Source organism: Carcharhinus amblyrhynchos, chromosome 23, assembly GCF_965287045.1.
Source record: "Carcharhinus amblyrhynchos chromosome 23, sCarAmb.v2.hapA, whole genome shotgun sequence".
Classification (NCBI taxonomy): domain Eukaryota; kingdom Metazoa; phylum Chordata; class Chondrichthyes; order Carcharhiniformes; family Carcharhinidae; genus Carcharhinus; species Carcharhinus amblyrhynchos.
In genome coordinates, this window is record NC_137346.1 from 11,470,450 (window position 1) to 11,496,630 (window position 26,181).

A 26,181-nucleotide genomic window follows, 5' to 3' on the forward strand; every position below is an offset into this window, starting at 1 on the left:
GGGTGCCAGCCTGCGGCGCTGAGGTCAGCACCACCTGCCTCCACTCTTGGTTTGCATCAGAAAAGCTGCGTTTCCCCCCACCGCCCCATCAAAGGTCTCAGGTCAACATAAAACAATTCATGACGGTGTTGGAAAACAAAAGAAAGGCAGGAACGGTGTCCTGGCCAACATTCCTCCCTCAAACAGCACCAGATTATCTGTTCATTTATCGGATATGCTGTCTGGGGGACCTTGCTGTGTGGCAGAACCTCCCTAAATCCCAGCAGCAGCTGCGTTTCAAATAGTGTTTCATCAGCCACATAATATCATGGGATGTCCTGAAACTGCGAGAGGAGGAGGCAATGGCCCAGTGGTATTATTGCTAGACTACTAATCCAAAAACTCAACTAACGTTCTGGGGACCTGCGTTCGAATCCCATCACGGCAGATGGTGGAATTTGAATTCAATAAAAAATATCTGGAATTAAGAATCTACTGATAACTACGAAATTATTGTTGGAAAAACCCAAGTGGTTCACTAATGTCCATTAGGGAAAGAAATCTGCCATCCTTATCTGATCTGGCCTACATGTGACTTCAGAGCCACAGCAATGTGGTTCACTCTCAACTGCCCTCCAAGGGCAACTAGGGATGGGCAATAAATACTGGCCAGCCAGCAATGCCCATGTCCCATGAATGAATTAAAAAAAGGTCAAACAGTTTGTTGCTCCCATTCAATTGACCTCCCCTGCTTCACTGTGACTTAAAGTTTATTTATTAGTCACAGGTAGGCTTACATTAACACTGCAATGAAGTTACAGTGAAAACCCCTGAGTCACCACACTCTGGCACCTGTTCGGGTACACTGAGGGAGAATTTAGCACCTAATCAGCACGTCTATTTGGATTGTGGGAGGAAACCTGAGTGCCCGGAGGAAACCCACGCAGACACGGGGAGAACGTGCAGCCTCAGCACACAGACAGCGACCCGAGCCGGGAATCAAACCCGGGGTCCCTGACGCTGAGGGGCTGGAGCGCTAACCACTGTGCCCACCGTGACTTCCAGAGGTTTGACAAGTATATCATTAGACCCATGTCATCCGTGGGGGAGGTTTGACGTTCTTTAATATTAAGAGCCCTTTAATATTAACATCCCGGAGACAGGGTGGCAGAGAAGCTTTGTCAAAGTGACGGCGAGAGAGGCTGCTGCCTCGGTTGAGGAAAAGCGCATTTGCCCAGACAACGCTGGAAACTGGGCCAATGTCCAAATACCCAACAGGAAACAATTATCATCAGCAGCTCATGATTATTAATGTAATAGTTGAAGCCTCTGCTGTGTGCTTACACTCTGCCTGCACTGTAAGCACTCAATGTTCTTTTATGTTCGATAATAATTATTGTTTTGTGGATGTTGCAGTGAGGGATGACACACACTGTGTGCGTCAAATACTTTTTGTACTCTCCTGTCTCTGGTGTCAGGATCAGGCAGACACGAAGCTGGAACGCGCAGTGAATGTACCATCTGCACTGCTTATAGCATCCCTGGCAACTTAGCTTGTGTTTTAATATCAGATACAAACTGACTGAGACTTTCAGCACAACAACGGACAAAGGAGTTTCATACAAATATGTTAACGCTTCACAGGCAATTATTCCAGCTTCAGATTCCTGGCTGACAGACTCCCACGTGTACCGATTAACTCTTTTGTGGTCCACTTAACAACTGCTTTGGAATACTCTTCACTTCCACAGAAGGAAGGTGCCTCTTTCGGGAGTTGTACTTCAAGTGGGAGCCACTAGATGGCAGGCACACCCGAGAGGCTGGAATCACACAGTGCGGAAGAGGCCCTTCGGCCCATCGAGGCAGCACTGACACGTCAGAAATACCTGACCTCCCACCTCATCCCATTTAGCAGTGTTTGGCCCATAGACTTGAATGTTATGGCGTGCCAAGTGCTCATCCAGCTACTTTTAAAAGGATGTGAGGCATTCCGTCTACACCATCCTCCCAGGCAGCGCATTCCAGACCCTCACCACCCTCTGGATAAAAAGGTTTCTCCTCACATCCCCCCTCAATCTCCTGCCCCTCACCTTGAACTTGTGTCGCCTTGTGACTGACTCTTTAACTCAGGGGAACATCTGCTCCCTATCCATTTTGTCCATACCCCTGATAATCCTGTACCCCCTGATCAGGTCGCCCCTCAGTCTTCTCTGCTCCAACAAAAACAACCCAAGCCTACCCAACCTCTCTTCATAACTCCATCCCAGGCAGCACCTTGGTGAATCTCCTTTGAACCGCCTCCAGTGCAATCACATCCTTCCTATAATGTGGAGACCAGAACTGAACACAGTACTGTAACTGTGGCCTCACCAAAGTTCTATACAACCTGTGGCAATATAATCAGGGCCTAGTTTTAAGGCTGATTAAATTGGAATATCCTAAATTAAAGAATTGGGCATATTAAAGTCAAACACAGTCAAACATTGGGCAGGCCAGATTTGACTCAGGTCAAATACACAAAGACGCAGAAACATGTCTGGGCCTGGCCTACCAATCACCCATAAAGATCATTGCACTCCACTGAGACCCAGCAGGAGATCACTGCACCCCATTGAAATGCACCGGCCTATTGTTAGAAGCCCAGGTTGGGCCAGACTTTTTGTCTCCTAGAGTTCCTTCAGTTATCTTACCTGACAACAGGTTCAACAAACTCCATCATGACTTCCCTGCTTTTGTAATCAATGTCTCAATTGATAAAGGCAGGTGTTCCATATGCCATTTTCACCACCTTCTGCCTTCAAAGATCTATGGACAAACTCGCCAAGGTCCCTTTGTTCCACAGAAATTCCTCGTGCCATGCCATTCATTGAATACTTCCTTGTCAGAGTTACATTAGGCTTTACGAATCTATTGGCCTCTGTCTGTGGTCTTACCAATGATTTAGACAACTCCAATCATAGAAATTTCCTCAGAATTCCTGCTGACTCCGCCTGCCTCCTGGGCAGAATTTGTCCTTAATGTATTTTCAGCACAGTTGAGATCCCAGTGGTGAAGCAGCAGGAGGAGATTATTCCCGAATGGAATCTCTGATTGCTCGCTTGTAGATCCTGACCTGCCAGGGACTACCCTTGGGAAAGTTTTTTGCGCACGATTTTTAAGACAAACAGAATCCCTTTCACAGTGAAAACATACATGTACATGCTTCTTGGATCCCTTTAACACACACCCGGGACATACTCTCCTCCACCTTCTTCTGTTGGGGAAAAGGTACAGGAGCCCATCAGGAGAGATAAGGTACCCCTTTAGAATTATTAAAAGTAGACATGACTATCTGTAAAAAGTGGATAAATTCTGTGGAACTGTCAAAACAAAGGCGTTAAAATCCAAACACTCTAAATTTTTAGGAAAAGGGATCCAGCCTGCAGCTGAAAAAAAAATCAGTGCTTGCTATTTCACTCTTTTTCACCATAAACCTTAGGGTTATCAATGTATGATTAGTGTTGCTTGAACACTTCCAAAATCTAGCTCTATCTTGAAAACATACATGGCGGGATTTTCTGGCCTCACTCGCCTGAAATCGGAAAATCCCTCCTGAGGTCAATGGACTTTTCCATGGTCTGCCCCTCGCCTGCATCGATTCCCATGGCGGGCTGAACTGTTTTGGCCTCAAATGCTTTCTGTGGTGATGAATTTTACAGGCTCACCGCTCTCTGGATGAAGAAATTTCTTCTCATCTCAGTCTTAGAAAAGTTTATCCCTTATCCTTAGACTATAACCCATTGGTTCCTTGATTTGATTTGATTTATTATTGTCACATGTATTGGCATACAGTGAAAAGTATCATTTTTTGTGCACTATACAGACAAAGCATACCGTACATAGAGAAGGAAACAAGAGTGTGCAGAATGTAGTGTTACAGTCACAGCTAGGGTGTAAAGAAAGATCAACTTAATGCGAGGTGGGTCCATTCAAAAGTCTGACAGCAGCAGGGAAGAAGCTGTTCTTGAGTTGATTGATACGTGACCTCAGACTTTTGTATCTTTTTCCCAGTGGAAGACAGAATGTCTGGGGTGCAGGGGGTCCTCGATTATGCTGAGTGCTTTTTGAAATTCCCTCCGTCATTTGTCAAAACAGGAAACATTTGGACCTTTAAGCTGAAATCGGCCTCACACATTTTGCAAGCTCGTTTCAAATAATCCAGAGACACAAACCCACTCAGAGTACGAATCGCTTACTGTTAAAATTACGGTGACTTTGAAGTTCCTGAATTATGGTGGCAATAATTTTGAGTTTATTTATTAGTGTTACAAGGGGGTGGCACGGTAGCACAATGGTTAGCACTGCTGCTTCACAGCTCTAGGGACCTGGGTTCGATTCCCGGCTTGGGTCACTGTCTGTGTGGAGTTTGCACATTCTTCTCGTATCTGCGTGGGTTTCCTCCGGGTGCTCCGGTTTCCTCCCACAGTCCAAAGATGTGCGAGTTAGGTTGATTGGCCGTGCTAAATTGACCATGGATGCGTAGGTTAGAGGATTAGTGGGTAAAATATGTATGGATTGGGGGTAGGGCTTGGGTGGGATTATGGTCGGTGCAGACTCGATGGGCCGAATGGCCTCTTTCTGTACTGTAGGGTTTTCTATGATTTCTATGTGGGCGGCACAATAACACAGCGGTTAGCACTGCTGCCTCACAGTGCCCGGGTTCGATTCCCAGCTTGGGTGACATGTGTGGAGTTTGCACGTTCTCCCCATGTCTGTGTGGGTTTCCTATGGGTGCTCCCCTCATTGTCCAAAAATGTGCGGGTTAGGTTGATTGGCCATGCTAAATTGCTCCTTAGCGTTAGGTGGATGTCAGTAGGGTAAACATGTGGGGTCACTGGGATAGGGTCAGGGTGGGATTGTTGTCAGTGCAGTCTCGAAGGGCCGAATGGCCTCCTTCTGCACAGTCGAGATTCTACGATTCTAGGCTTACATTAACACTGCAATGAAGTTACTGTGTTTCCACACACAATGTATGAATCCATATATATGCTGTGAGTTTCTAGAAAAAGCTTTTCCTTATACGTTTCCCTCACCCCCAGCGCAGCGTCCAAGCAACACACCATATACCTGAGTGCAACATCTATCCTGCGAGGCTCCCTTGTAATAGAATGTATTATATCTAAATTCTATAAACCCACAGCAGAATAAATAATAAATGCGTTCATTAAACATCTCTGGGCTGGAAATTGTGCCAAATGACTACCTGAGGCGCCTTTGGAAAAGGTCCCTATTGTCTGACACACTAATGAGATTTTACTTGGAGAATGTGTTTAATGTATTTCCTTTTCTTCTTAATGGCGCAGTTGAAGAGGATTAGTTACTCTGCACTTAAGGCTGAAGACAGGATCTATATTTTAAAATAAGATTCTGTGGGAGGAGAAATGGTGTGGAGGTGCTGGCGTTTGGACTGGGGTAAACACAGTAAGAAGTCTCGCAACACCAGGTTAAAGCCCAACCAGTTTATTTGATAGTAAACCCACTGGCTTTTGGGATTTGCCCCTTTGTCAGGTGAATGGAGAGTTCTGGCCTCAGACAGAGCATATAACAGCACACACAGTTTACAGATTACTGATTAGAATGCAATTCTTTACAGCTAACCTGCTATTCAAGTCTTAAAGATGCAGACAATGTGAGTGGAAAGAGCATTAGGCATAGGTTAAAGAGATGTGTATTGTCTCCAGACAGGACAGTAAGTGAGGTTTTGCAAACCCAGGCAAGTCATGGGGGTTACAGATAGTGCGACATGAACCCAAGATCCCTGTTGAGGCTGTCCTCAAGTGTGCAGAACTTGGCTATCAGTCTCTGCTCAGCGACTCTGCGCTGTCGTGTGTCACGAAGGCCGCCTTGGAGAACGTTTACCTGAAGACCAGAGGCCGAATGCCCATGGCCGCTGAAGTGTTCGCCAACAGGAAGGGAACAGTCTTGCCTGGTGATTGTCGAGTGATGTTTATCATGCATGGTACATTGGGGAGACAATGCAGACCCTTCAGCCCAACCCCAATTCAATCCCCAATTGCCTTCCCTTCACTCCAGCAGAGTTATCCAGGTAGTTTCCTGAAAGTGGGGACCAACTGTATATCCCGCTGGAGTGAAACACTCCTGATGGGCGATGGAGACGGGGGTGGGGGGGGCGGAATGTGTGGGAGGGTGCGAATTTAAAACGTATTGCAATTACTTACCTGGTCTTCCCGGTTTCCAGCGTGGATCTGACGGGACTGGAAATCCAGCTCTGAGCGGTGTGCGCACATTGGCCGAGTTCAGCGCATGCCCAGAACTCCCATCCCCTGCACTAGAATATTAGGCTGGGAGAGTGTGAGGGATTAGAGAAAAGATATGTCTAAGGAACTTACACTTCACCAAAGAGCCAGATAATCACCCTCCGTGTACCCAAATAGGCGTGTGGTGACCAGGGGATTCTCGCAATAACTTCATTGCAGTGTTAATGTAAGCCTACTTGTGACAGTAATAAATAAACTTTAAAAAAAGACTTTAAAACGTCTCGGTCATCTGCCCCCACTACCCCTGAGAAGCAAGCGCTGGTGTGACCCTTCTGCATGGCACACTTTACGCTCTTAGATTTTGGCTAAGGTAGGTCAGCTTTGCTCAGGGGTCAGTGGCCATACAGCGAGAGCGACGTCCAACTGCTTCTCATCAGAACAAGAGAGAGGCATCTTTTCATCCCTTCAGCTTCAGACGGCTGTAAATGGGAAGGATACTGTTCTGACCCACATCAATCTCACAGCGGGCTCCCGTCACACTCACTGTCCGAGAATCATTTCCAATCCTTTGAAAAGTGTTGTCGCTAACAGGATTATCCTCCAGAGTTCCAGTCGCAATCCACGGAACACAGTAAAAAATGGCTCAGGGATCACATGAAAGGTTACCTCTAAATATATTGCCCCCCCAAAAAAATTTACTTTTATTGGATAAATAAAATAAAGCCAGGTGTTTGAAAAATATGACTTCCTTTTTCATCTTGAGCCTTTTCGGATTCCTCCTCAAGGAAATCAGAGAGACAACATCAGACGCACTTCCCAACCCTCCTTTTATAATGTCTGTCACTTTAACAAAGAGCTACATGAGATCGATTGAATTTTATAAGCCCAGACAGCTGTACTGGGTTTTATTACTGGCTGCTTTAGTGCTATGGAGGTGCAAATCTATCTGTCCTCCAGGGTCTCAGCATGGAAGAGAGCATGGTTTTATTTGCTATTAGTATAAGTGGATATAACAAAGGGCAGATGTGTGGAGAATCATCCCCCCCAGTCTCTCCCTGATAATGTCTCAAATTGGGGTGGCCATCAGTCTGCTTTTATACTGGGCAGCCCCGTTTTCAGCTGATCTGGTCCCCGGCCTTCACGACACATGACAACACAGAATCACCAAGCAAAAACTGATACCCAAGTTCCGCACTTGAGGACGGCTTCATGTCACACTATGAGTAACCCCCACGACTTGCCTGGGCTTGCAAAATCTCACTAACTGTCCCGGCTGGAGACAGTTCACACCTCTTTAACCTGTGTTTAATGCTCTCTCCATTCACATTGTCTGCCCCTGAAAAGTCCCGATTACCTGTAAAGACTCGCACTCCAACCATTATCTTGTAAATTGAGTCTGTGTCCACGTACGTCCTGCTTGTGAAACACAATTCCTCACTCACCTGGAGAAGGAGCGACACTCCGAAAGCTCGTGCTGCCAAATAAACCTGTTGGAATTTAACCTGGTGTTGTGAGACTTCTCACTGTGCCCACCCCCAGTCCAACCATCTCCATGATTGCTCATTCTTAGGCTACTGTGCTGCCCCGAAAGGGACAATTACGGCACAGGAAAACAGAAGACTTTTCTCTAAGTTAGGCAGTTTGAGTTTGATTGATGCTAGGCCCCAGGGCTGTAAGCTGACACTCTGAACTAACCAGTTTCTAAGATTTCTTTTATTCATGGGATATGGGCGTCACTGGCTGGTCTATCATTTGTTTCCCATCCCCCGAGGGTATTTAACTGTCAATCACACTGTTGTGGAGTCACGTGTAGGCCAGGCCAGGTAAAGACGGCAGATTTCCTTCCCTGAAGGACATTAGTGAACCAGGTGGCTTTTTAACGACAATTGACAATGGCTTCATGTCATCTTCATGGACGTTAATTCCAGATTTCTTTTTAAATTCAAATTTCACCATCAGCCATGTTGGGATTTGAACCCTGGTCTCCAGAGCATTACTCTGGATCTCTGATCTATTGACAATACCACTACACCACAGCCTTTCCTCATATCCCTGCCCCCCCCATATCTTCAATTGGTACAGAATACCAATTCCGGGGGTTGGTTTGGCTCGGTTGGCTGAACAGCTGGTTGGTGATGCAGGGTCAATGCCAACAGAATGAGTTCAATTCCTGTACCGGCTAAGATTATTTATGAAGGCCCCGCCTTCTCAATCGTGCCCCTCGTCTGAGGTGTGGTGACCCTCATGTTAAGTCACCACCAGTCAACTCTGCTCCTCAAAGAGGAGAGCAGCCTATAGTCAGCTGGGACTCTGGTGACATTACTGCTTACTTTACAGAATATTTATAAATGCTACTTCAATCTACTTTCTTTTCTAAAGTTGGTTTATGTTAAACCTGGACTCAACATTAGTCAGTGTTTACCTACCCCAAGCATTACATGATTATTACATAGCAATAATCATGCTGTGTAATAATCACGGTGGCACAGTGGTTAGCACTGCTGCCTCACAGCGCCAGGGATCCGGGTTCGATTCCTGGCTTTGGTCACTGCCTGTGTGGAGTTTGTACTTTCTCCCGGTGTCTGTATGGGTTTCCTCTGGGTGCTCCGGTTTCCTCCCACAGCCCAAAGATGGGCAAGTTAGGTTGATTGGCCAAGCTAAATTGACCATAGCGTCAGGGGATTAGTAAATGAGAGTTATGCGAAGAGGATTTGGGTGGATTATGATTGGTACAGACTCGATGGGCAGAATGGCCTCCTTCTGTACTATAGGGATTCTATGAATAACTTACATTTCTATCATAACTCTCACATAACACAATATGATAGAATCCCTACAGAGCAGAAGGGAGCCATTTGGCCTATCGAGTGTACCGACCACAATATCTTCAGGAACATTTCACGGGGAATAGCTGATGCTGAGCAGAGAGTGGGAGAGACATTTTAGGAGGTAACCGAGGTTATGGTCAGGGTGTAGGTTTTGAGGGGACATTTCACTGAATCACAGGCCAGAAGTTTCCTGAGGGAGAATTTAGCACGGGGAATACTGAGGGAGAATTTAGCACAACCAATGCACCTAACCAGCGTGTCTTTTAGACTGTGGGAGGAAACCGGAGCACCCGGAGGAAACCCACACAGACACGGAGAGAACGTGCAAACCCCACACAGACAGTGACCCAAGCCGGGAATTGAACCTGGGTCCCCAGTGCTGTGAGGCAGCAGCTGTAACACCATGCCGCTCCTAAGCACGTTAAATTCAGGATGCAGCACTGAGGGGGTGCGGTATTGTCGGAGGAAGTTTAGATGAGTGATTGAACCGAAGTTGTTGCTGCCCTTCCTGATTCTTTTACTGGCTGTGACTGTTCTTCCCAACAATACACCAACACTGTCACAGAAAGGTCAGCTGTCTATTCATTTGTGAGATCAAGGCACATAACTTGGAAATATATCAGCATTCCTTTGCGGTCGCTGGGTCAAAATCCTGGAATTCCCTCCAGCGATTCAAGAAGGCAGCTGACCACCACCTTCTCAAAGGCAACGAGGAATGGGCATTAACTGCTGGCCAGCCAGCAACGCCCATGTCCCAGGAATAAATAAAAATAAATACAAATGAGTTACTGAATTTGCCTACACGACAAGAGCAACAACTTTTCAAAGTAATTCATGAAACTTGAAGCTTAAAAAGGGAAGACTTAAATGTATAGCATGCCTTTCACATCTCAGGATGTCCCAAAGCACATCACAGCCAGTTAAACATTTTTGGAATTTGATTTGATTTGATTTATTATTACTGCATGTATTGATATATAGTGAAAAGTATTGTTTTTTGTTCGCTGTACAGATAAAGCATACTGTTCATAGAGTACATAGAGGAGAAGGAAAGGAGAAGGTGCAGAGTGCAGTGTTACGTCATAACTAGGGTGTAGAGAAAGGTCAACTTAATGCAAGGCAGGTCCATTTAGACGTCTGATGGCAGCAGGGAAGAAGCTGTCCTTGAGTTGGTTGGTATGTGTCCTCAGACTATTGTGTATTTTTACTGATGAAAGGGGGTGGAAGAGAGAATATCTGGGGTGTGTGGGGTCCTTGATTGTGCTGGCTGCATTTTCGAGGCAGTGGGAAGTGTAGACAGAGTCAATGGATGGGAGGCTGGTTTGCGTGAAGGACTGAACTATGTGCACAATGCTTTGTAATTCCTTGCAGTCTTGGTCAGAGCAGGGGCCATACCAAGCTGTAACACGTCCAGAAAGGATGGCTTCTATACAGCATCTGTACAGAGAGAAAAGAGCTGATGTTTTGAATCCAGGTGGCCCTTTATCACAGCTCAACGGTCAGAGTTTGTAGCTTCAGATGTGATCTTACTGGCCATTCACTCCATGCTCCTGCTGCAGCGAGGTCGGAGAACTTGGTGCCCAGCCTAATCTCCGTTTGCTACAGCAGGATGGGAAAATCCTGTCGGTTTGAGCGGCGGTAACGTTCCGACCTCCATTTTTAAACAGCTGATAAGTGAGCAGATTCTTTTTAAAAAGGACTTGTGTTTATTGTTTGCTTTTTCCCAAATAGTCAGGCTTGAACCAACAAGAGAAATTTCACTCCAAAATCCTAATGCACCTTTTGTCTTTTGTGAAGCCGGCAGGTTTCACTCTGCCTTCCCCGTGCCTTCTGCTTTTGTTTCAGATTCTCGGTGTTTGCAGAATTGCTGTGACCCGAACTCAATTTGATCCCTTGGGTTTCTGCTAATGGGCAGGCCTGACTCCATTCACATGCCGGGAGCTATTAAATTGCTTGTCAGCAGCACGCATTGAGGGTTTGACTTCCAGCTGAAATCAGCAGGAGGTTCAGGCATTCAGCCTTTACCCTAGCCTGATGCATATCTCCTGCTAAAGATTCCTCGGCAATTCCTGAAGGGCAAGCACTGTGTGTTTTCACTCTGAGTAAATAACTCCGAGCCACTCTTACTAAATAGCTGCAGCTATTCTGTTTGTAAAATTGCACTTAGCTTGAACCTGGAGGGCTATCTGCCAATATACGCGGGTGGGGATTTCAATTTTGTTGTATTTGCAGTATCTTTACTAGCAATTCGTTGCCACTATCTGTTCTTTCCAGAGTCACCGTGTTTTGTTTGCATCGCCCGAACAATTTCAGTCTGCTTCTGAAGCTCAATAAATTAACCCTTTAAGTCCGTCTGACTCTCTATTTTTCTTTGCTAGAAGCTGCAACTTTGTACTGAGGACAGACTTATGTGTTTATACCAGCCTTTCATAACCTCAGAACATCCCAAAGTGCTTCAGAGCAAGTGCAGTAAGTAATTAGCAGGGAAATTAGGGGCCGTAATTCTCCAACCCCGTCCACGCCTGGGATTCTCCGGTCCCACTGCGGTGAACAGAAGACTTGGCTGAGCACCAAATTCTCCATTCTCCAGAGGCCATTCTATCTATCTATTATCTCTACCATTAGCAGCCTTGTTTTTGTGGTTATGATTCATCTTTCTTTCCCTCACCCCACAGTAAGTAATCTCACAACATCAGGTTAAAGTCCAACAGGTTTATTTGGTTTACTTGACTTGGCTGGGCTTGCAAAATCTCACTAACTGTCCCGGCTTGAGACAATTCACATCTATTTAACCTGTGCTTAAGCTTCTCTCCACTTGCATTGTCTGTACCTGTCAAGACTTGATTACCTGTTCAGACTCGCATTCCAACCATTATCTTGTAGTTGAGTTTGTGTCTGTAGATGCCCTGTTTGTGAAACGAATCCTACACTCACCTGATGAAGGGGCAGTGCTCCGAAAGCTCGTGCTACCAAATAAACCTGTTGGACTTTAACCTGGTGTTGTGAGATTACTTACTGTGCCTATCCCAGTAAAACGCCAGCAACTCCACATTATGGCTATCACCCTACAGTATAAATATCACCCATTTTCGATGCCGTTTAATTTTGACAAAGGGTTATCTGGACTTGAAACGTTAGTTCTTTTCTCTCTGTCCAGATGCTGCCAGACCTGCTGAGAGTTTCCAGCATTTTCTCTTTTGGTTTCAGATTCTAGCATCCACAGTAATTTGCTTTTTTTTTAACCAAATTCTCCATTCTCTCTGGCAGCAGCAGTGGGGCAGTGAATTCCAGCCAACATGTTAGTTTTTACTGCAGGATGCTTACAATAAATAAGTAAGGAAGTCTTGCTGCAATTATTCATTAAACGGTTTATTCCGTCTATTTTAACCGTTGTGTTGAGTATAACAGGAAGACAAACTGGATTGCATTTATAAGACGGTGAAAATAGCCCCGTGTTGGTTTTGGTAAAACTGCATGGAGAACAATCTGACCTGCTGTTCTCACCACACTCCTGCTGCAGTGAAGTCCAAGTATTTGGCGGCCAGCCAAATCTCCGTTCACTGCAGCAGGATGGGAAAATCCCACCGGTGTGAACCGTGGTAAGATTCTGGCCAAAGTTGTTCCACTACAATGACACAAAATTAACGCATCTCTACATCATGACAAAATTAACAACACACCAACAAGATGTTGGCCCGAATTTCCCAATCTCGCCTGCAGCTGAGAGTCTCCAGTCTCGCTGCAGCGAACGAAATTTGGCTGAGTGCCAAATGCTTCATTCTTGCTGGCAGGAATGATGGGCGTACAACATCGGAGAATCTCGATCATTGAGTCCATGCTGATCTTTATGATCTACACAAGCTGTCCTCTTCAGTCATCCTATTTCATCTCACCCTATCCAAACATCCATCTATTGTTTCTCCTTCTTGTACTTATCCAACTGTCCCTTAAAGGCATCAGTGAGACTTACCTCCACTATCCACTGTGGCTGCAATTGAGTAGATCAGTTAGATAGCCAATATCTTTTCCCAAAGGTAAGGGAGTCTAAAACTAGAGGGCATAGGTTTAAGAGATACAAAAGGGTCCAGAGGGGCAATTTTTTCACACAGAGGGTGATAAGTGTCTGGAACAAGCTGTCAGAGGTAGTATTGGAGGCTGGTACACTGTTGTCTTTTAAAAGGCATTTAAGACAGTTACATAGGTAAGATAGGTATAGAGGGGTATGGGCCAAATGTGGGCATTTGGGTGTAGTTTGGGCATCTAAAAATAAGGGTGGTATGGACAAGTTAGGCCGAAGGGCCTGTTTCCATGCTGTAAACCTCTATGACTCTAATTGCTGCATTCTCACTATTTTTGGGTCAAGAAGATTCTCCTGAATTCCATATTGGATTTAGTTTTGAGGATCTTATATTGACGGCCCCTAGTGTTGGAATGGGTCCAAAATGCAACAGCACAACTCTTTAAATAAACGGGCTGTGATGTGACCAACTGCGTAAACGTCTCCGTGAAACTTCCATCACATTTAGTGTCCCAGTTACTTACACCTGATCAGAGAGAGAACCTTCCTATTTGGAGTGGGTGATATTCTCCGGCCATACGTGCTCCAAGACTGGAAGTTCCTGCTCAAACTCGAACCTTTAAACGTCACCGGATTTTCTCTCTCGCCCACTATGATTCTCACGATGGGCGGGAAAGGAGAACTTTGCCCAGTGTTTCCAGAGCCATAGAACTGTATTTCATGGCCCCGGGGTAATTGACAGAGGTAGGAAGCCAAATTTAAATAGGTGTTATTAACGGCAACTTTCCTGCCTTCGGGCATTTTAGCCAGTGGTGGAGCAGGTCCCCAACCTGAGGGGAGGCTGCCTGCTTCATGGGGTCCACCTCCCTGTAGCCAATTTGAGGGGCTTTTGAACTTTGCCTCCTAAAGGAGGAGACTTGAGTAGGGAAGGTGGGCCTGTGTGACGCCAATGGACCATGCAGAGGGGCATGCCCATTGGCCACTCTGATTTGAAATGCTTTTGTAGGGGCCTCCATGTTGAGGCAACAAGACCAACAAGACCATAGGAGCAGAATTAGGCTATTCAGCCCATCGAGTCAGCTCAGCCATTCGATCATGGTTCATAAGTTTTTCAACCCCATTCTCTAGCCTTTTCCTGTAACCTTTGATCCCCTTACCAATCAACAACCTATCCATCTCTGCCTTAAAGACACTCATTGACCTGGCCTCCACAGCCTTCTGTGGTAATGAATTCCACAGATTCACCACCCTCTGGCTGAAGAAATTCCTCCTTATCTTGGTTCTAAAGGGTCATTCCTTTACTCTCCTACTAATGGAAACATCTTCCCCACATCCATTCTATCCAGGACTTTCAGTATTCTGTAAGTTTCAATGAGATCCCCCCTCCTTCTAAACTCCAGTGAGTACAGTCCTCTGCCGTTCCTCGTGTGACAAGTTCTTCATTCCAGGGATAACCCTAACCATAACCCTAACCCTCTGCACCCTCTCCAAGGTCGGCACATCCATCCTTAGATACAGGACCCAAAATTACTCACAACATTCCAAATGTGGTCTGACCAGAGCCTTATACAGCTCAGAAGTACATGCCTGCTCTTCTGTTCTAATCCACCTGAAATGAATGCTAGCAGTGCATTTGCCTTCCTAACTGCTGGCTGAACCCGCCTCAGCAGCACCCACCTCTCCCGATGGGGCTCATGTTCCTGCAGAGCTTGGAAGCATCTACATCCCACCCACCATCCTTCATTAGATAGCGAGACTGGGACGGCCAATTAGGAGGCTGCCTTGGGTAAAATTGCTGAGCTGGTTTCACTGCCGACAAGCTCAGGCGCAGGAATCCAATCTGGTCCAGTGTCAGGTCCCAATTAATGCAGTAAAATCCTGCCCACGGAATTCCCCTGGTGCAGAAGAGGCCATTCTGCCCATTAAGTCTGCACTGGCTCTTCAAGAGCACACTACCTAGGCCCAATCCCCAGTACTAGCTCCATAGTCCCATAACAATACAGATTGATCATGGCCAATCCACCCAACCTGCACACCTTTGGAGTGTGGGAGGAATCTGGAGCACCCAGAGAAAACCCACGCAGACATGGGGAGAATGTGCAAATCTCACACAGACAGTGACCGAAGGTCAGAATCAAACCCGGGTCCCTGGTGCTGTGCTAACCACTGTATCACCGTGCCGCCTACAGGCGTGTGAAATTGGTCTCATCTCCATAATACTGCACCAAATACACTTGTTTTAATTGCTTTTTCATAGAAATCACTCATTATTTGAGTGTTATGATGCCATTTCAGACCAAAATGGCACAAGTACTTAATTAGCTGGAACAGAAGCATTGCTGAGGAGCCCAGCTGGGGGAGAGATACCCAACCTCAGGCCTCACCACTGCCGCAGAAACAGTGGGCCGATTTTTAAATTGTAAAACGGCCACTCGAAGCATTCCAGCGATCTTGCTGGAGGTGGAGGTCAGTGCGGCGCGGAAGCGACTCAGCTGGCGGAGGAAGGGAACAATTTAAATCCAATGTCAGAGTTGCAGCCCTAGTGTGAAAAGTCAGCCGGATGCTTCACTCCATCATTAAACACACACTGGTGGATTGAAAATTCACATAACTGATCACTAAACGCCAATTGCACCATTGTCCAATTGAATGGGAAAGAACTGGTGTAAAATTAAAGGGTCACCTTTTGCATTTACATCCGAGGGCGCAATTTATATCAAAATTGTTATTATATCTCTATAATACTGCACCAAATACACTTGTTTTAATTGTTTTTCATAGAAATCACGAGCAGTAATAGTCATCAGTAACAAAAGCACTGTTATCAAACTCCTAGACTATATTCATAGAATCCCTACAGTGCAAAAGGCGACCCTTTAATTTTATACCAGTTCTTTCCCATTGAATTGGACAATGGTGCAATTGACATTTACTGAACAGTTATTTGAATTTTCTATCCATCAGTTTGTGTTTAATGATGGAGTGAAACATCAGACTTACTTTTCACATAGGGCTGCAATCCTGATATTGGATTTAATTTGTTCCCCTCCTCCACCAGATGAGTAGCTTCTAGCACACTGACTTCCAGAAGGAGGTCATTCAGCCCATTGAGTCTGCACTGACCACAATCCCACCCAAGCCCTATTCCTGTAACCCCACACATTTACCCTGCTAATCCCCCTAACATTAAGGCCAATTTAGCATGGCCAATCAACCTAACCCACACATTTTTGGACCGTGTGAGGAAACTGGAGCACCCGGAGGAAACCCACGCAGACATGGGGAGAATGTGCAGACTCCACACAGGCAGTGACCCGAGGCTAGAAATGAACCCAGGTCCCTGTGAGGCCGCAGTGTCAACCACTGTGCCACCCCAAGGTGCTAACCTGGGAGAATTAAAGGAATCTCATACAAAGATGTTAACATACTTCTTACCAACACCTCACCAAACAGCTTCAGCCCAAGTGTCTTTATCGGCACATTGTTAGGAAACAGATGGATTCAGAATCTTACAGGCAATGATCAGTTACAACTAGGATACTTAATGTTGAAACAAGAAGTGTCAAAGACATTAATTGGAACAGTAAAGGGGAGGATCAAATGGGCTCGACAGGATAAAGGAGCTGAATGAGTGTGCATGATAGAAATGAGATGTGAACCAGAACAGTCCTGGAGCTGATGACAGTTCTTCCGCTGGTGTTAATTTGCTCCTTAGCCCATCTCAGATGAGTTTGTCCAATGGTGAATTTGCATGTTAATACAAACAATCTTTCTTAAAAAACATAAGTAAGAAACAGGGGAAAAAAAAACCATTGAAGTAACTGTATTTTAGAGCGGTTATATTTTGGGATATGGTTTCTTTCCGACTAATCAAGTTTTTTTTACAAGAAGAAATCTAGGCAAGCAATGGCTGGCAGTGCACAAATGTCAGCCCTTGTTTGACCTTTCACTGCTGGTCTCCCTACCTCATTGCCATGTATGTTTCCAATGTATTTCACCTCAGGAATCCCCAAAGTGTGCTGGCTGGCGTCCTTCCCCGAGATTGCAAGTACCCAGAGATCTCTCCCTACAGGGAATCAAATAATTAAGCAATTTGAGTGAACGAGACAGGAAGACAGAGGTACAAGAGCCCAGAACATGAAGCCAAAGATTGATTATTTCGTGTAATATGATCTGCCCCTGACACATTCAGACAGGAGCAGAGAAAGGAGTCAATCTTAACTGTAGTCAACTAAAAAGAAAAGGGCACCGCCTCCACGGAAAGATTTTTGGCAAATCAGTGTTGTTCCTTTATTCGTGATAACAAAAATTGTGACAGAGCATGTCATCATTTGTGACGAAAATTATTGCATTCCTTCTCCTGGCTCATTCCCATTCCAAACACATTAGACTTGCCAAATATTTAATCGTAAAAACTTTAAAATGTAAAACAATTCTTACTGTTAAAAAAGGGGGAAAAAGTCAAAGTGGAACAAAAGTTTCTAAAGATATTAAATCATTCCTTGTCTTTCTAATGTCTATCAAAATTGACACTAGCAACTGAAGCCAAGATCTCCATAATATTGACCAAGTGATAACTTACCATAAACAATTGGTTTTAAACAAATGTAAATAAGATAAATTTATTTCTTAGTCACAAGTAGGCAGACATTAACACTGCAATGCAGTTACCGTGAAAATTCCCTAGTCGCCACATTCCAGTGCCTGTTCAGGTACGCAGAGAATTTAGCATGTGTGGTGACTAGAGGATTTTCACAGTAACTTCAATACAGTGTTAATGTAAGCTTACTTGTGACATTGCATAACCAGCATGTCTTTCAGACTGTGGGAGGAAGCCGGAGCACCCGAAGGAAACTCACGCAGACGTGGAGCCGGAATTTTACTGCCACGTTCACTTGCGGAATGGAATTCCCCGTTGGCCTTGGGCGGAATTTTACGAGCGAGGTTGGGGAGAACGTGCAGACTCTGCACAGCCGGTGACCAATTTCTTTCAAAAGACATAACATTTTGGAATATACAATATGACATAAGTGCAACATAATTAGGAGGAACAGGTGACTTTAGACTCACGGTCACGCGCGTGTACTGTAAACCTCCGATCTCTTCCGCCACTGGGATTCTCCAGTCCCGCTGCAGTGAATGGAGTTTTGGCTGAGCGCCAAATTCTCCATTCTCGCTGGCGGTGGTGTGGGCATGGACAAGGTTGGAGAATCCCATTCATGAAATTGTAAGATTAGAAATGGTTAAAGAATATACTGTGTGACACATTTCCCAATGCTAACATCTTAACAAGACCAACCGCAGATTGTGCTGGTCACAGAGCAGAGCCCGATGATTCTGTTCCTGTTAATGTTGTCTCCAAAAATAGAGTTAAAGGTCATGTCAGCACCTTGGAGATCTTTTTATTTGAATTTAGAATCAAATTTGAGTATTCTGCAATCCAGCCTTCTTCTGTCCCGTGACAACGGTTAGTAGATAAGTTGTTATTTATTACTGTCAGATGATTCTTTGTATAGCTCACTATATATCGGTTTATTATCATAACAAGGTCAAACATGACATGCAGAAAGAACACACACTGTCTTTAGCACAATGCTGGTTCGGTTGGCAAGATTGTCTCTCCGACAGTGTTAATGCCACGCTGCAGTCATACTTTTTCAAAATCTGTCACTTCCCAAGGATAGTAATGTCCCCTGATAAACTCAATATGACAAACATTAATAAGGAGTGATCGTAAGCTTTAGCTAATCCCTGCACTGCAGTCACTGAAATTTATGCACAGTGACTGCGCACTGAGATAGGGAGCGCTGATAAATGTCCAGCCAGAGAACCGAGTCTTTTATGTTATTGACATTTTCTAGCAGTGTCGGTCTTGGCTGTGCATTAATAAATAACACAATGCCAACTCATGCGCATGTATGGAGACAAAGGAAAGTGCCCCAGCAAAGTGTAATTCGACACAACACTTTACTGTCTGTGCATGTCAGCTAGCTCATAGAATCCGTACAGTGCAGAAGGAGGCCATTCAGCCCATTGACTCTGCACCGACTCTCCGACCACCCAGGCCCTATCCTGGGAACATCATGTATTTACCCTGCTAATCCCCCTATCCCACATATCTTGGGGGGCAACTTAGCATGGCCATTCCACTTAACCTGCACATTGTGGGAGGAAATCGGAGCACCTGGAGGAATCCCACGCAGACACGGGGAGAATGTGCAGAATCCACACAGCCAATCACTCAATGCTGGAATTGAACCTGGGACCCTGGCGCAATAGTGCTAATCAATGTGCCATCGTGCTGCCCATAATGAGGATTTTGATGGTGCAATGTGCAGGAAAAGACAGACCAGCATGCTTACAGAAACAGATGTGTATTGGTTGGCCTTGGTCACTGTCAAAGAGTTAACCACTGTGCCACCTCAATATTAACACCTGTATCCTCTTTTCTCTTTGAATATCAGAGATAAGTCCGGAAACACAGTCGCATTGGGGCATTTTGGATTAAATGTTGTTGCTAAGTTTATTTTATTAGTGTCACATGTAGGCTTATATTAATACTGCAATGAAGTTACTGTGAAAATCCCCTAGTTGCCACACTCTGCTGCCTGGTTAGGTACACTGAGGGAGGATTTAGCATGACCAATGCACCAGCCTTTTGGACTGAGAGAGGAAACCAGAGCACTCAGAGGAAACCCACGCAGACGTGGGGAAAACATGCAAACACAGGCAGTGACCCAAGTTGGGAATTGAACCCAAGTCCCTTGTGCTGTGAGGCAGCAGTGCTAACCACTGTGCCACCATGCCGCTCCATTAGAACTTGGTTTGGATGATTCAGGCTTTGATTGTTTGTAATGATACTGACCCTTCACGATGTTTGACACACAGCCCACCCTGGCCAACATTCATCCCTCAGTGAACACCATTAAAACAGACGATCTGTTCATTACATCATTCTTTTTTTGTGGGATCATTTTTAGTGCAAATCAGTTGCTGCATTTACTAAATCAGATGTTCTTGACAAGGGTAAGAGGGACAGTAATACCCAGCAGGCCAGGCAGCATCTAAATGGAGTTCATGTTTCAGATCAATGTCAGATCTGATGAAGAATCTGACCTGAAACATTGGGTAGAAGCTTGTAGATGTGTCAGGGTCTGACCTGCAGGCCGGAAGATATCCAGAGACCCATGTGTGCTGCCACTTCTCAGGAAGTCCCCTCTGGACCACAAGTCCATCAGGCAATGACATGGCCACCTGCAGGACTTTCCCTGGAATCAATGCACTGGGGCCTAAAGTCTCACCTACCAAGAGCTGCCAACCAATCAGAAGCCAGCAACATTTGCGCTCAGCAGCGCCACTGTGGAGGCCATGGCCGCTGCCAGAACTGCTGGGATAGGGGACCAAACCACTCCAGAGGTAAGGCGGGGGGGGGGGTGTGCCGTATTTCACAGGGTGGGGGTGATGAGGAGAAGAGTTTAGGCAGGCCTCAGCAGCAAGGGCAGGAAGACAGCTCTTACTGGGCCCTTGTCTTTCCAATGCCCCGTCCCTTGATCAGGATTTTGACTGGGGGACTCCCCTTCCCCATCCCAGTGGTGAGAAGCTGATCACATAGTTTTAGCAGCTGTGCATGCCACATGACCATGGCCCCCTTACCACTGGATTAACATCAGCTGTGACAGGATGAAGCCATTAAGTGGTCATTAATTGGCATTATGTGCTTTAACTGACAAATCGACCCTGGGCCTTTGTGTCTGGTAGGGTAGGAAGGTGGTGAGGTTCCAGTACACCATGATCCCACCTAATTACATGTCATTTCCGCCTTCAAGCTTTCCACCAACGAGAGTATAAGATTCCATTTGTTAACTGTTTCTCTCTCCACAGAGCTACTGAATGTTTTTATTTACTTGTTTATTGGATGGGGGTGTTATTGGCCAGGTCAGCATTCATTGCCCATCTAGAATTACCTTTGAGAAGGTGGTGATGAGCTGCCTTCTTGGATCTCTGCAGTCCATGTGGTGTTGGTAAACACAGAGAGGGAGTTCCAGAATTTTGACCCAATATTTTCTATGCTGTGTGACTGTTCAGTAGGTCTCACAAAGTTTCCTAAGTCTTGTATAGTTGAACCTTAAGTGTTTCTTGATAACACACAACTATACACATCTATACAGGGTATTGCCCAAGCTATGAGCTAATTCCATACTTGCTTCTACACAAGTCTCTGTCAGTCCGCAACTAATTCTAGTCTCAGGCCAAGTGTCCCTTTACAATACAATGTTTCTGGTACAGTTTCCCTGTCTCACATTAAGCCTTGCTAAGCCAATAATGGTACACTGAGTATTCGCAGCAATTTCTGTGTTTATTTCAGATTTCAAGCATCTGCAGTATATTGCATTTGTTCTTAACAGTCTGCACCTGAAGGCCATTCAGGATCTGAGGATGGCTTCAAGGAGCCTGCCAGAAATAACCAGTGGATGTTTACTGTATCACTGGGAATTAGAACTGTTTCCAGTGTCAGTGTATTATGTGGAAAATTTTTAAATGTTTGCTTAAGATGCAAAAGGGCAGGATAATTGTGTGAGATTCTCTGGTGGGTTGAAGTGAGGAGAACAGACAGCTCAAAGTGAGGATAGACTGAATTTGGAACTGGAATGTGTGGAAGCTCGATAGCACAGCAAAAAGCTCAGAAGCAACAAGGTCGAAAGCCCCTGTTGTACATGACATTGACAACACTTGGAAAGCAAGTCACTGTCTGAAAAACATTTTGGGATATCAGAGGTCACAAAGTGCTCGATGTAAATACAAGTTCTTCTAGGTGACCATTTCAAGTGGGAGGTATGGCTTTCTCTGTACACATGCAGAGTTGCATTGACACTCACTGAATATTGATCAATTGAAGAGTTAACTTTTAAAAAAAAAACATCTTTGCTAAACTTGACAAGGATTCAGTGACAATCCAGTGCAGAGTCATCAAAATTGTGGTCCCTCACAGCATCAGGGACCCAGGTTCCATTCCAGCCTTGAGTCACTGTCTGTGTGGAGTTTGCACATTCTTCCCGTGACTGCATGGGGTTTCCTCTGGATGCTCCAGTTCCCCCCCACACTCGAAAGAGCTTAGGTGGATTGGCCATACGAAATTGCCCCATACTGTCAGGGAGATTGGCAGGGTAAATGCATGGGGTTATGAGAATAGGGCCTGGGTGGGATTGTTGTCAGTGCAGGCACAATGGGCCAAATGGCCTCTATCTGCTCTGTAGGGATTCTATGATTCTTACCACATAAATGCAAGTGTACCGAGAAGCCTCAGGGGTGATAATTACAGTTTGAATCTGTGTCCGCATTGATCTATACACATTGCAGATTGCTGACAATAACAGCTCCTAATGTGCTGATTCAGAGTTAATCCACCAAGCGAACAACAGATCTTTCCAGCCTGCTTTCCCCTCACCGGCCACAACCCATCTCCGCCCCGTCCCCAACTCACCAGCCCCCATTGTGGTTTTAAACTCAAACAGGACAAACTAGTGAATTCAGACTAAAGTGCGAGTGCGACTGAGCTACACAGGGCAGAGTTTTACTGTCTCGCCCTCCCTATCGATGGAGAGAACGTATTGTTACAATCGAGAAATCAGGATCGTGCACAATTTTTCAGCTCTTGCGATCTTACCGGAACCGGATTTCTGGCAAGGTTCTGACGAGAGGCTGAATAAATTATTCAAATGTATTACAATGTGATTAATGTGTTTTTTTTTCCCCATCACCAAGTTACTTTATTTACACCATACATTTGTACACAGCCAACTCTCCAGTTGTTCCCTGCTGAATGCGGACTGGGACTCTGACACACCTGCTTTAAATAGGAACCATGAAGCTCCCTGACTTAACCATCAATTAAGACTCATCAGATAGCTCTTGTTAGCCAAACGAGCAAAACTAACTCAAATTAACTTAGGGACAAATTAAGAGGGGCAGTATTAGCCAGTCCAGCGCTTAATCATCAGGGCTCATTTATCTAAACGGCCTCGTCAGGACAGATTCTCTCTGGTGAGGAAAACACCTGATCCCCATGAACGGGGAACAGTCGTGTTGGCCTCGTCAGTAGAACAGGAGGCCACTGAGGCACTCAGGGGAGGCTGAGGGCAAGGAGGGGTTGCCCCTTGGACAGTGCATCACCAGCCAGGCACCTTGGCACTGCCCACTGGGGTCTATGAGGAGGTATGGAGGTGAGGCCTAAAGGGAGTATGGGGTGTGCCTGAAGGAGGTACAGAAATCATAGAAACTCTACAGTACAGAGAGAGGCCATTCGGCCCATCGAGTGTGCACCTTCCACAATCCCACCCAGGCCCTACCCCATATCCCTCCATATTTTACCCACTAATCCCTCTAACCTACACATCTCAGGATACTAAGGGGCAATTTAAGCATGGCCAATCAACCTAACCTGCACATCTTTGGTTTGGGGTGGGGTTGGAGGGAGTGGGGCCTGGAGGGGGCAGGGTATGTGCCTGCACATGCACAATAGCTCCCTCTGCTGCTGGCTGGTGAATTAAGCACCCCCCCCAACTGCCCATAGTAGCTAGAAACAATCTAGTCCATTTTCCATGCACTATGTGCACAGGATTAGGTGAAAAACTCTCTCAAAAAATGGATCTGCAACTCTCCCATTTTCATGTCAGCTGGGCACGTTTTCTCAGAAAATTCCACCCACGTAATTTGAGGGACAGATTTCCTGGACTCAGGGGCTAATGTTTGGAGCCCATCTCCTAAGCTGCACCAAACCTTGCTCACTCACACCCCAGCCTCACTGACCAACATTGTTTCTGGCCTTTCAAAATGTCAAGTTTTAATCACAAGGAGTACAAGAATTAGGAGTAGGAGTAGACCACTCAGCCCATCGATCCTGTTCTGTACCATCAGAGCTAAGAGCTTGGCCTTCAACATCATTTTCCTGCCCGCTCCACATATCCCATAATTCCCCGAGAGACCAAAAATCCATCTGTCCCACAGCCTTGAATATATTCAAGGAAGGATCATCCACTGCCCTGCTGGGGTAAGGAATTCCAAACGTTCACAACCTCCCGAATGAAGTTATTTCAGTCCCAAGTGATCGGCCCCTTATCCTGAGACCGTGCCCTGCATGTGTAACTAAATGACGCTAGCTTCCACGCTGTCTGTCAAACGTCAATGGGAATGGAGGTGTGAGGGTGAGACAGCGGGGGTGGTGAGACGTGGGGGGGAGGGTGATGGGGGAGGAGGTATTGCCACTGTTCCATTTAATGAATTAAATGGACAGGTACGAAAGCGTTCTTTCAGGAGAATCAGATGTCTATTATTTGATCTCCTGCTTTTTTCTGCTCATCTGTTTAACCTTCAAAGATCTATTTAAACACCAAAGTGTATATCATGATGGATTTTTAGTTGAGTCATGGGTTGCATTGTTCCTGATTCCCCACTATGCTTACCGTGGTATATTCTAATTATATTCCCAGCAGTTTGTAGTGTAAATTTGCCACTGGAGGGTCAGAGGACAGCAGAATGGAGCATTTGTCAGCAGTATTAATATCCAGGACAATTTGTTACATCATCGGCAGGACTGTGGATCGAGGGTGGCGCCGACGTAGCAGTTCTGAGGAAGAGTCACATTGGATTCGCAACCTTAACGGGCTGGATTCTCCGGCCTCGCCTGCGGCTGGGATTCTCCAGTCCCGCTGCAGTGAACAGAGATTTGGCTGAGTGTTAAATTCTCCATCAGCGGTGGCGGAGCATCAATAGTTCTTTTATGTTTCCTTTCTTGTGTGGGGACCCTTCCCCTATTGAGATCGCCCAGCTTCTCTCTCCAATAATGATGGGAATGTTTCGGAAAATCTCCACCTGAGTTTGCAGGCCAATGGATGGGATTATAACAGACCGATCTGCATTCCTGGCTGTCAGGGTTCTTTCCTCCTCGAGGGGGAGTCACACCTTGGAGGATAGGCAATTTTTGAATTCCTCCAGCCGTTCTAGCTCATGCAACCCCTCAGAGGATCTCCAGTCCCCTTAGGGATCTTATCCATCGGTTGAACGTGAGTTGTTACAGCCGTTCAAACCCGCTGCAGGTCCGGGTTGGCTTCTTTTGAGCTTTCCAGGATTGCTGGCGGTTTGCTTCTGGGATTAACTCATCAGAAATTAGGACACAGTCTTAGGAGTTCGCTGCCACAGAAAGTGGTTGAGGCCAAAACATTCTATGTTTTCAAGAAGCACTTAGATATGGCACGTGGGGCAAAGGGGATCAAAGGACAAGGCGGGATCAGGCTATTGAGTTGGATTATCAACCATGCATAATGAATGGTGATGCAGTGAGCTCCAAGGGTCGAATGGCCTCCTCCTGCTCCGGTTTTTTATGTTTCTCTATATTTCATGGACACACCACAAGGCATCATGGAGGAGACCTCCAGCTCTCCCTGACACCTGCCTCTTGAATTAAGAATGTCATGGTTAAGGATGGCACAGTGGTTAGCATTGCTTTCTCACAGCGCAGGGACCCAGGTTCGATTCCCAGCTTGGGTCAGTGTCTGTGTGCAGTTTGCATGTTCTCCCCGTGTCTGCATGGGTTTCCTCCAGGTGTTCCAGTTTCTTCCCACAGTCCAAAGATGTGCAGGTTTGGTGGATTGGCCATGCTAAATTGCCCCTTAGTGTCAGGGGGACTAGCTAGGGTAATTGCATGGGGTTATGGGGATAGGGCCTGAGTGGGACTGTGGTCGGTGCAGACTCGGTGGGCTGAATGGCCTCCTTCTGCACTGTAGGGATTCTATGATTCTATATCCAGATAGAATCTCTGAGGGTCATTTTAGCTACCCTGTTATTTTCTCAGGGAAGGAACCTTGCTTCCTGGAGGGCCTTGGGAGTGGTTTTGAGTTGCGGGGATAGTTGATGCTGCCAGCCAGATAGAGATCTTCCTCTGCAGCGGTGGCTAGTTGACCACTCTCTCTCTCTCTCTCTGTCTCTCACTCTCTCTCCTTTCCAGCTACTAGCTCCACTTCCAATTTTCGGAGCTGGAATTCTTTCCCTCTCTTGAGCTTCCATCTCTTTCTCTCTTGCCCTCTCCTGTTCATCTGTTCTGTCC

The 26,181-nt window shown here is 45.8% G+C and overlaps 1 protein-coding gene across 1 annotated transcript in view; it reads right to left on the reverse strand.

The window, feature by feature from the left end:
- LOC145357575 (carboxypeptidase D-like) overlaps positions 1-26,181 on the reverse strand; it is a 188,056-nt gene that overhangs the window by 49,934 nt on the left and 111,941 nt on the right. Inside the window, exon 17 of the mRNA XM_080211050.1 lies at positions 17,048-17,148. Coding sequence (XP_080067176.1) covers positions 17,048-17,148 — 101 coding nt within the window. The remainder of the gene's footprint in view (positions 1-17,047; positions 17,149-26,181) is intronic.